This window comes from Mastomys coucha, unplaced genomic scaffold (assembly GCF_008632895.1).
Source record: "Mastomys coucha isolate ucsf_1 unplaced genomic scaffold, UCSF_Mcou_1 pScaffold21, whole genome shotgun sequence".
In the NCBI taxonomy this organism is placed as follows: Eukaryota; Metazoa; Chordata; class Mammalia; order Rodentia; family Muridae; genus Mastomys; species Mastomys coucha.
In genome coordinates, this window is record NW_022196904.1 from 116170928 (window position 1) to 116182919 (window position 11992).

General features: G+C 47.3%; 1 protein-coding gene across 1 annotated transcript in view; it reads right to left on the bottom strand.

Moving 5' to 3' along the window:
- Positions 1-2239, bottom strand: part of Qprt (quinolinate phosphoribosyltransferase) — a 17701-nt gene extending 15462 nt beyond the window's left edge. The window contains exon 1 of the mRNA XM_031384627.1: positions 2162-2239. Coding sequence (XP_031240487.1) covers positions 2162-2174 — 13 coding nt within the window. The 5' untranslated portion in view covers positions 2175-2239. The remainder of the gene's footprint in view (positions 1-2161) is intronic.
- Positions 2240-11992: the final 9753 nt, after the last annotated feature.

Here is an 11992-nt window from a genome sequence, read left to right on the forward strand (position 1 = left end):
CAACACAGGGTGAGGATTGCAGACTGACTTTTGTGTGGGTCCTAGGGAATCTGAACTCTTGCTGGTAAGCCATCTCTCTAGACTCCATCCTTGAACTTGTGGGGTTTTCACTTGCTCTTATTAAGAATTTGGATCTGGAGCCTGTGGTGGATCACACAGCAGTAATGTCAGGGCTTGGGGGGCTGGGGCTCATAATAAGTTCAAGGTCATCCTGAGCTACAGAAAGAGTTTCGAACCATGTTGGGCTGTGAATGGAGACCCTGGAGGTACAGCCCTGCATATCCATGAGGCTGGAGAGAAGGCTCAGAGATTAAGTAAGTTCACGTTGTTTTTGCAGAGGATCCAAGTTCTGTTTCTAGCACACACGTCAGAGGGCTCACAGCTGCCTGTAACTGTAGGGAGATCCAATGCCTATGGCATCTGGCAACCCCACACATGTGCACATACCTCCTGTCTGTCACGCATACACAGAATTTAAAATATTAAAAAATACTCTGTCTTAAAAATAAATAAAACCAGGCACACACCTTTAATCCAGGCATAGGCAGGAGGATTCCTGCGAGTCCCAGCCTAGATGGGGCTCCATAGTGAGGACCTGTCTCAAAACTAATGAATAATCAGAGTGGAAAGACAGTTCAGGAGGCACTTGAGCTCCATCCCCAGAGACATACAAAGGTGGAAAGAAAAGAACAGCCTCTGAAAAGACAGATGCCCTCTGACCTCCACACTGTGACACGTGACACCACACACACACACCATGCACTCACACACAATAACGATAAGTTTAAAAATTCAGAAACCTGGGCTGGTGAGATGGCTCACTGGGGAAGAGCACCGACTGCTCTTCGGAAGGTCATGAGTTCAAATCCCAGCAACCACATAGTGGCTCACAACCACCCGTAATGAGATCTGGTGCCCTCTTCTGGTGTGTCTGAAGACAGCTACAGTGTACTTACATATAATAAATAAATAAATCTTTAAAAAAAAAATTCAGAAACCTGAGTTGGATGAAAATTATTATTATTGAACCCCCCTTCTCAGAAAAAGGAATACATGGCTATTTTCTCAGAATTTCATATTCACGTTGGGCATCCGTGCCCTGCCTGGACACCCATCCACAGTTCCTCAGGAAAGAACCCCCACAGGGGCTAGCCTGGACACCTGCAAAGGTTGAGTTTCCCTGCCACCCTGGAGCATCTTCCATGTGCAGAAACCCAGGATTCTTCTGGGTAACTTTCCAGGGTTCCCACACTTGTGAATACCCCTGGCCTCAAATCCAGGTCAGTGTTCCCTTTGGGAGGGAAAGGCAAGCCAGGCATAATACACGGGTTTGATCCTAGCCCTTGGCAAGCAGAGGTAGGCAAACTTCTGTGAGTTTGAGGCCAGCCTGATCAGCACAGGCAACTTCCGGTACTCTAACCAAGACCTCCAAATCCAGAGCAGGCTCCGCAGGCAAGCCAGAGGAGTTGCATGCAAACCAGCAGGAAAGGGTGGAGGATGGGGGAGGAGACCTCAGGGAGGAAAAGGAAACGCGAAAGATTCAAATAAGAGCGGCATACCTACTAGGGTGGAAGGCCTTAAGCATGCTGAACGAGTGCTGACCATTGAGCTACACCCCAGCCCCAATGCTACTGCAAGAAAAAGAGGCTGTGAGGATGTAGAAGTCTGCCCATTGTCCTGCAGCCTGTGCTTGGGCACTCTAGACTCAAGTAGGTGCTGTGACTCCCAAGCCTGAATCTGTGGCCTGAGCACAGGCTCCGACTCCATCCCCTCCCCCCACTCTACAGGGATGAGACCGGACTTTGCTGCTGCTGCTCTTGGCTGCTAACAAGGGGCAGAGTCCAGGGCTGCTCGCCTTTCCAAGTCCCACTACCAGTCCGTCTGACCCCAGCACAGCAAGTCCATCCATTCGGTTCCCGGGCTCTGCCCTTCAGTAGGGCTCAACACAGAAGGAACCGTGAAGCAAGAGGAAGACTTTGGGGGTTCAACCAAGTCAGAGAGAGGCGGACTTGGGAACAAGATCCAAAGAGAGGCCGGGGGTGGGGGCGGGGGGGGGGTCTTTAGAGAAGAGAGACAGAGGCAGATAGCTGGAATGAATAGGAAGAGGGACCGGCAGTAGGGGACATAGAAAACAGGAACACAAAGCAGAGACTTAGGTCACCTTCAGGGTCCATGGTGACTTGGAGCGGCCAGCGAGTCAGTGTTTTCACCAGGGTTCAGGTCGAATGTTCCCAGAAGCAGAGGCTGGGGGTGGAACTGCCAGAGAGAGGGGAGGGAGGGGCCGAGCTGGGTTAGTCCTTCCCAAGAGTTCTCCCGGTACACCTCCTTGGACCCTCACTGAGCCAGCCCCATTGTGAGCCCCACAATCGGTGGGAAGTGTTTAGCTGAGAGATTTAGAAATTATGACTCCTCTGGTACCAAAGAGGTCCTGTTTTCTCCCACTTCCAGCCCTCCTGGAGCTCCCTCAGGGTGCAGGGCTGTGAATGCCGCACCTCACTCTCCTATGAGAACCCAAAAGCCTTGTTAGTGGTGTGCTGGGAAAATCGTGGGTCCCAGACCTACACTCAAGTCCCAATTCCGTTCTCCCCAACCCCACCAGGGAGTGGCTCTCACTGTCTTAAATCCACCTGCCTATGCCCCCAACCCGTGCTCGCACAAGCACTAGGGCCCATTCTCCTTTTATCTCAAATGCCTTTTCTGGGGGGCAGAGTAGAAACCCCACAAATGCCCCCTGAGCCCTCCCTCCCACTCTTCCTGGGAGCTACAGTCTGAACGTGTTCCTCTAAAGTCACTGTGTTGAAAACTTAGCCCCCAAATTTATAGATATTTGGAGGAGGTTGTAAGAGTGACAGAGGAGACTATGGCATTAGTGGCTTTGTAGCAAGACTGAGCAATATTGCATGTTCTGGATCATATGTGGCTCCTAGCTCTAAATCTTTGGTCATGTATGTTGAACCTGGAGTACATGTGGGAGCCAGAAAACTAGAGATGGACCACAAGGGTGAATACCTAAGGGTTAGGTCAGGAAAATAAAGTAGACAAGGATGGGAAGAGGGAAGGGCCAAGCCTGGGAGAGGGGGTGAGGCTAACCAAAATAAAAGGTATATGAAAAAGTTATAGGGAAACCATCTTCCAACCCTAAAAAAACTATTAGTGAAGACAGTAGAACACTGAGATGTGAAACTAGAGAGAGAGAAACTCAGGATCAAAGTGGAGAAAAAAGATTAAGGAAAGGGGAGGTGGGGAGCCCAAACTAAGCGTATATGAGGAAGCATTACAGAATCTGCCGGTCTGAAAGCTATTTTTAAATACATACTGTTTTTTTAAATAGGGAGTTGAGCAGAAGTACCCTTCATGGATGGACAGTGCTTCCCAGAAGCATGAATTATTAAGTGAAAAACCTCAGTTCCAGGGGTGGGCCACCTCCCTCTGAGGTATTGGTCAGGGAGGCTGCAGTGTGCTATCACCACCGCTGTTGGCTGCGCACCATAACTACAGGGTGAGACTCTGTTGCTGAGAATAGCAGAACATAACGAAATTAACCTTGAGCTGACCGGGGAAACTTTCTCCCTGTGGGCTAGCCTACATAATGCCTGATGGTGCTATGCAGGCTTCTGGGAGAAAAGACATGTGCCTTACCCAGTGCTGGACCCTTCACACTATAACTGACAGGACAGGTGTGAGCAAGGGTGGTGGGGTACCTTTGGGGGGCTAATTCCAAGGTACCCCTGAGAAATTACTCCACAAAACAGATCTAGTATAAGAGGATTATGGGAGAGGGGGATCTCTGGAGAGATGGCTCAGCGGTTAAGATCACCGACTGCTCTTCCAAAGGTCCTGAGTTCAATTCCCAGCAACCACACAGTGGCTCATCTATAATGAGATCTGATGCCCTCTTCTGGTGTGTCTGAAAAACAGCTACAGTACTTACATAGAATAAATAAAATAAATATTTTTATTTATTGGGCAGGCAGCCAGGCAGACAAGGAGCAGGGACAGGAGAAAGAAACATGAGACAAGGCGGAGAGAGAGCCATGGGAGAAGACACAGAGAAAGATCTGGGGTGTCAGGGAGCCCTTTTATACACAGCTCACCTGGTGGTGGCAGGTGATGATGTAAGCAGCTGCTAGGTCCCTGGGACAGGCCAGTGGGACCAGCTATTTGCCAGCAATAACACTGCCCTGTGGATAAGATATGCCCTCTAATGTTATAGTGTGCCTTAGGGTTTCCATTGCTGTGAAGAGACACCATGACCAAGGCAACTCTTATAAAGGGCAACATTTAATTGGGACTGGCTTGCAGTTTCAAAGGTTCAGTCCATTATCATCAAGGTGGGAGCATGGCAATGCCCAGGCAGACATGGTGCTGGAGAAGGAACTGAGAATTCTACATCTTGATCCCAAGGCAGGCAGAAGGAGCATCTTTAAAAAAATCTTTAAAGAAAAAAAAAAAAAAGTCCGGCCAGGCAATGGTAGCACATGCCTTTAATCCCAGCATTTGGGAGACAGAGACAGGCAGATTTCTGAGTTCGAGGACAGCCTGGTCTACAGAGTGAGTTCCAGGACAGCCAGAGCTACACAGAGAAACCCTGTCTCGGAAGAAAAAAAAAAAGTCTGGGAGCCAGTTATGGTGCTATACACCTTTAATCCCAACACCCAGAGAGCAGAGGCAAGCAGGTGGATCTCAGAGATGGAGGTCAGCTTAGTCTACATAGTGAGACACCCCCCCCCCATCTCAAAAACAAAAAAATCTGAGCAGAAAGGTGAAGTGGAAACTTCTAGGTTTTTGTTTTGTTTTGTTTTTGAAACTGCCTGCAGTTTCACGAACTGGGTTCTCTCAGGGGAAGGAACAAGGACCTGAAAGAGAATTCGAAATGCCAGAGAAATCACGAAGCCAAGATGCGTCCCAATCAAGGCTTCCACTTTACTTAGAAAATCCAGGATTTTTTATAGGTACAGGAAAAATCGAAATCAAATCTCTAGGTTACATGATATTTGCATAACATAAACACTGCAGAAAAGGTCAAGTGCCAAAGTCCCCAGCAGCTCAGGTCTTTAGGCTGTAGGCATGTTCCTATCTCAGTGTAAACTTCCAGGCAGCTTCTTCAAAGACAAAAACTGACAGGCTGCAGAGAGCTTTTGTTTTAGCTCCCCAGGTGGTAGCCTCCAAGCAGAGACTGCCAGAGTCCCGATGGCTGAGTTGAGCGGGGAGGTAACAGTTTTTAAGATACACTGTAGCTGTCTTCAGACACACCAGAAGATCCCATCACAGATGGTTGTGAGCCACCATGTGCTTGCTGGGAATTGAACTCAGGACCTCTAGAAGAGCAGTCAGTGCTCTTAACCACTGAGCCATCTCTCCAGCCTCTTGTTTTTTTTTTGTTTTTGTTTTTGTTTTGAAAATTAGTTATGTCAAATGATGTTTTGCTGGAGCAGACACAAGTGAAGGGATGTTTGGATATAGCAGATGTGTGGAAGGACCTGTAATGAGGGAATATAAATATGACCCACAGACAGTGGGAGAAGGGTTTGGTTTGCTCCGCCTCAGTGTTCTTCACATGTATTGGTTCATCTTACATAGTGTTGTTGAGCTCACCTTGTGATAACGCAACCATTGAGAGAAATTTGCCCAAGAACTGCTCATGAGGTTCCTGTGGCAGTTTGTTGATGCCACACCCTTGCCTTAGGCCTGCTGGAGAGCCTGGTGGTTTCTTCAGGATCGAACTACAGCTGCCTGGTGTTGGCTTGTTGAAAGGATTGCACTGTAGCTGCTGGTTCGTGCCTGATGTCTGCCTGCCTAGGACTGGTCTACAGCTGCTGGGTCTCTCTTGGGGTTTGCTATGGGACTGAACTGCTGCCTAAGAAGATTGAGCTCAACCCCAAAGAATTATTGCTGAACAGGTCTACTTCCTCCATATCCTAATGACTTTTTTCTTCCATTATCTCTGCTGGGTGGTTGAACCCTTGTTTTTGTTGTTGTTGTTGTTGTTCTTTTTTCAACATGCAGTTTCTCTGTATAGCCCTGGTTGTCCTGGAACTCACTCTGTAGACCAGGCTGGCCTCGAACTTGGAAATCCACCTGCTTCTGCCTCCCAAGTGCTGGGATTATGAACCCTTATTTAAAGTAGGTTGCAATGGGCTGGAGAGATGGCTCTGTGGTTAAGAGCACTGACTGCTCTTCCAGAGAACCTGAGTTCAATTCCCAGTAACCACATGGTGGCTCACAACCATCTGTAACTCTAGTTTCAGGAGATCTGACACTCTCTTCTAACCTCTAAACAAGGCAGGCATCAGGCACACATGATTTACATACACATACATTCACACAGGCAAAACACTTATACACATAAAATAAATCTAAAAAAAGTTATGATTAAATATGTATGCAATAGTAAATCTTTTTGTTTGTTTGTTTGTTTTGAAACAGGGTTTCTCTGTGTAGTCCTGGCTGTCCTGGACTGTCTGTAGACCAGGCTGGCCTGGAACTCAGAAATCTGCCTGCCTCTGCCTCCCAAGTGCTGGGAGTAAAGGTGTGCGCCACCACCACCCGGCGCAATAGTAAATCTTAACATTATGTTTATGTTTAAAATTTGATTTAATCACATATTTAAATTTTTAAGAGGAAAGAGGAAGAGGAGCAGAGCTTGTCTGCTCTGTGCTCTGGCAATGTGATGCCCTCCCCTGATCTCCCCTGACCTCCCCTGATCTCCCCTGATCTCCCTTGGCACCAAGCATACATGCGATGCACACACAAACACATGCACTCAAAGCTCCCATACGTGTCAAACATTAAATAAACACTGATGTTTTTATGTATTTTATGTATATGAGTGCTTATTCTGCATGTGTACCTGCAGGCCAGAAGAGGTTCTCAGATCCTATTGTAGATGGTTGTGAACCACCATGTGGGTGCTTGGGAATTGATCTTGGAACCTCTGGAAGAGCATCAAACATTAAATAAGTAAATAGTTCTAAAACTGTTTTTAAAGAAAATGAAGGCCAGGTGGTGGTGGCAAACACCTTTAATCCCAGCACTTGGGAGGCAGAGGCAGGCAGATTGCTGAGTTTGAGTCCAGCCTGGTTTACAGAGTGAGTTCCAGGACAGCCAAGGCTACACAGAGAAACCCTGTCTCGAAAAAACAAACAAACAAACAAACAAAAAAAAGAAAAGAAAGGAAAAAAAGAAAATGAAAGAGGGAGGGAAGAAGATTGGAGAGAGGTGGACCCAGGAAGTTTTCACCAGCCTAAGACAGAAGTTCTTGCCAAGGGCCAGCAGGGTCTCCATTTCTTCACTGGAAACCATTCTTGCTACAGTCTTCTGAGGATTGATTTCCAAAGCCTCTGGCATCTTCCAGTTCCCACCTTCACACCCCTACTTCCTGTGCCCCTTGCCTGGGGAGTAAGATGAGGCAAACTGGGTATAGAGGGTGCAGAAGTTGAGGGGTTCCTCACTGTAGGCCCTTCACCCCAGCCCCTGGCTTGCCTCTCGGAAGTACTTCCCACCTTTGTTTCCTGTTCTCCCAGCCACTAGTGTTCTCTCCTGGCTGATCTTCTCTTATGTGTTGGTTTGATTTTGGGGACAGGATCTTGTTGTGTAGACCAGACTAGCCTGGAACTTACTATGTAGCCCAGGCTGCCCTCTAACTGATGGTAATCTTGCCTCAGCCCCCCAAGTGCTGGGATCACAGGTGTGTGATCCTAGGCTCTGGGTCACCTTTGAAGGTTTTCTTCCTTGTGTCTTGTGGTTCCTTCTTACAGCAAATCTTCTATTTTGGTATTCCCTCCCTGTGGTTGGGATTATTTGTTTTTTTCTTGGACACCCAACTAAACTTCATTTCCCAGCATTCTTGGTGCTGAGGCCAACACAGGACTAAATTCTGGTTAAACAGAGTGTGTGTACAAGTGTTACAGCTTCATCCAGACTTGGATTATACAAGCCATCAGGCATCCTTCTCTTCTCGCCTACAAGCTGGTAGAAAGCAGAGCATTTCCTGGCCCTAGCAGAATAACAAGAGTACAAAACGGATGGAGGTTAAGCCGTCAGATGCTCCAAATGCCAGCAGTAAATTGTTACATAGACAGAAATACTTTTTCTCCCTTCCTTCCCTTTGCTTCCTCTTCCTCATTTAAAAAATGTAAACATCTATTTTTAAAATAAAAAATGTGCATATGGGTATTTGCCTGAATGTATATCTGTGTACCACCTACATGCATGGTGCCCAAGGAGGCCAGAAGTGGGTATCATATCTCCTGGGACTGAAGTTATGGTTGTGAACTGTCATGTGGATGCTGGGAATCGAACTGGGTTCTCTGGAATTATAGCCAGCGCTCTTTTATATATATATACATATATATATATATATATGTATATATATATAATTTATTTATTATTATATGTCAGTACACTGTAGCTGTCTTCAGACACACCAGAAGAGGGCAACAGATCCCATTACAGATGGTTGTGAGCACCATGTGGTTGCTGGGATTTGAACTCAGGACCTTCGGAAGAGCAGTCAGTGCTCTTAACCGCTGAGCCATCTCTCCAGCCTTGGCCCTTTCTATTTTTTATTTTTATTTTTTTATTTTTTATTTTTTATTTTTTGGTTTTTAAAGACAGGGTTTCTCTGTGTAGCCCTGGCTGTCCTGGAACTCACTCTGTAGACCAACCAGGCTGGCCTCAGACTCAGAAATCCACCTGCCTCTGCCTCCCAGGTGCTGGGATTAAAGGCGTGTGCAACCACTGCCCAGCCCTTTCAATTTTTTAATTAATTGTTTATTTTGAGTCAGGGTCTCTCTCTACATAGCCCTAGCTACTCTTGAATTCACTATGTAGACCAGACTGGACTCAACCTCACAGAAATCTACCTGCCTCTGCCTCCAGAGGATTAGAGTTAAAGCATACACTAGCAGGTCCCAGCCTCCAGACATTAAAAAAAAAAAGTAGAGTCTTGATATGTACGTAGCTCAAACTGGGTTCATGCCTCGGCCTCCTGATTGCTGGGCTCACGGGGCAGGCTAACCATTATAGCATACAGACCCCAAATGTCAGCATTCTGACTCAAGGGGCTTTTCTGCTGGCACAGTGCATAGCTGTGTGCAGTAAATGATATAACTTCTCTGTTTATCCACCACACCATTATTACAGCTGATCCTAAACAGGTCACCGTCGTTCATGACTGTAATTCCAGCTACTCCAAAGGGGCACTTGAGCCCAGCCTGGGCCACAGAGTGAGATTACCCAGAACAAAACAACAAACAACTAGAAACCTCTCTCCAACCCTGAAGCCCTCATTGCTAGGACTCTAATCATCTCCAAAGAGTATTTCAGAATCCATTCCTGTGCTTACACCGCTGTGCAGCAACCGTGTATTCGGCAGCCTGGGTGTTAGGCTCTCTGTAAAGATGACACAGTATTGGAAGGCTCCCTGCTCTGACACCCACACAGCCTGGCCTTGGAACTCAGTCAGTCGGTGGCTCGCTTGCTCAGGGCCCTGAGTGGGATCCCCAGCACTGTAGATGCCAGGTACCATAGCACTCACTTGTAATGCCAGCACTCAGGAAGTGGAGGCACGGAGATCAGCAGGTCAAGGTCAGGGACTTGGGAATGGTTCTGTGGATAAGAGCACTGGCTGTGCCGACTTGAGGACCTGAGTTTGGACTCTCAGCACCTGTGTGAAAAAGCTGGGTGTGGCCATGCTCTCCTGTAACCCCAGTGCCTTAGGTAAGGGGAAGTGGTGGAATACAGGGTCTCTGCTGCTTCCTGGCCCCGCCCCCAAATGCCTAACAGCTACAAGTTCAGTAAGAAGCCCTGTCTCAAGGAAATATTGTAGAGCTGTCTATATAGCATATATGAACATAGCATCGTCTGTCCTCTACAGGAGTACACACACACACACAGACCCACACATACCCAGACACACACACACACAGACCCACACATACCCAGACACACACACACACCAGAGAGAGAGAGAGAGAGAGAGAGAGAGAGAGAGAGAGAGAGAGAGAGAGAGAGAGAGAAACAGACACACACAGAGACACAGACACACACACAGACACGCAGAGAGAGGTGGGGGGGTAGTTCAAGGTCATTCCCTGCTATATAGTAAGTTCAAATCCACTCCTTGGTCATATGAGATTGTTCCCAAAAACAAACCAACAAATCAAAACCCAAAAAAAACCATACAGCCTAGTCATTTGTGCCATCACAGGAGGTGCTGTGGGAGTGTAGACAGTCTGTCTGCAAAGGGGGCAGGGCAAGGGGACAACTAAGGACTGACATTTGAGTCAGAGCTTCATGGCTGAGGAGGAGTCTGGTGAGAAGTCACATGGGTGTACTGTAGGGACAACTGGGGGTGGGCTGTTTTGGGGCAGAGCCTGTACAAACGCAAAGGCAAGCAGGTGGCTCTCTTGGCTAAGGATTGGTTCTGTTTTCACTGGGATCTTGGCCAAGGTGCAGCCAGCCAGTCTTGATGTCACAAACCATAGGAAGAGAGCTGGGCACACAGGGCCTACTTGTAACTCACTGCTGAGGACCCTAGATGGCTCACCGCAAGCCCCTACCCACTGTAAAGTCCTCCTCCTAAAGAACCAGTTTCTACTAATTTAGTTTCAACTTTGGTATTTTAGAACCATGTGATCATATTCCTGTCTTACTTGCTAATAGTGGGAGATCTGTCCCCTGCCTCACAGTCAGAGCATGCTGGGTCAGAGCTGACAGAGACCCACCATCCCTGCCCCAGGGAGCCCCGTCTTTCCATCCCAGGCTTTGCCTACCCCTACTGGATAAACAGTCAGGGTCAGCAATGGGAACAAACAGAGAAGTAGCTGTGAGTAGTCATTGTTAGGAGAACAGTGCTCTCAGAGATACACAACGGCTCCTTCTCATGTGGGATTTTGTAAAACCTCTCCTATCCAGATCTTCTATCTGGAATTTTCACTTAGGAGAATAAAGCTTATTTGAAGCTGTGATTCCCTCCCTCTCTCTCCCACTCTTCCCTTCATTCTCAGAGCAGACAATAGAATCCAGAATGTAGACACTAGGCAAATGCTCCCAAGTCCCATAACCATGATCTTTTTTTGTTTTGTTACGTTGTTTTTTTGCTTTTGTTTTTTTTTGTTTTGTTTTGTTTTGTTTTGTTTTTGAGGTAGGGTTTCTCTGTGTAGCCCAGGCTGTTCTGGAACTCACTCTGTAGACCAGGCTGGCCTCAAACTCAGAAATCCACCTGCCTCTGCCTCCCAAGTATTGGGATTAAAGGCGTGCACCACCGCCACCCGGCTACCAAGATCTTTTTGTCTGATTGGTTGAGTTTAGTTTTTTGCATCTCAAAAAGATGAGTTACTCTGTGTAACAGCCATGGATGTCCTGGAATTAACTCTGTACACCAGGCTCAAACTCACAGAGATCCACCTGTCTCTGACTCCCAAGTGCTAGGATTAAAGGTGTGCACCACCATGCCTGCTAAGATTTATTTTTATTATTTAAAATGCAGTGTATTTGTGTTGTGTGCATCTGTGTTAGGGAATATACACATAAGTGCTGTGCCCATAAGAGGTTAGAGGCATTGAGTCCCCAAGGGCTAGAGTCACAGGTGGTTGTAGTCACCTGACATGAGTGTAGGAACTGAACTTGGGTCCACTGCAGAGCAGAACATGTTCTTAGCGGCTGAACCATCTTTCTAGCTCACTCGTATGAGTTTTGATGCGTGTAAGAAGGAATGCGATATGCAAGACAGGACAGCTCAAAGTGATGCTTGATGATATCAAGAATGTGGTCAGTTCTGACGATAAAGTTTAGAGGTTAAAAGTGGAAGGAGATGGCTTGGGTGCTAAGCTGCACCAGCATGAGAGGACCTGAGTCCCATCCCCAGAACTAAGTAAGGAAAACTGAGCTCAGAGGCTGGAGAGATGGCTCGGGGGTGAAGACCAGAGTTCAGGTCTTAGCGCCCAACTGCCTATCGCTTGAGCTCCAGGAGATCTTATGCCCTTTTCCT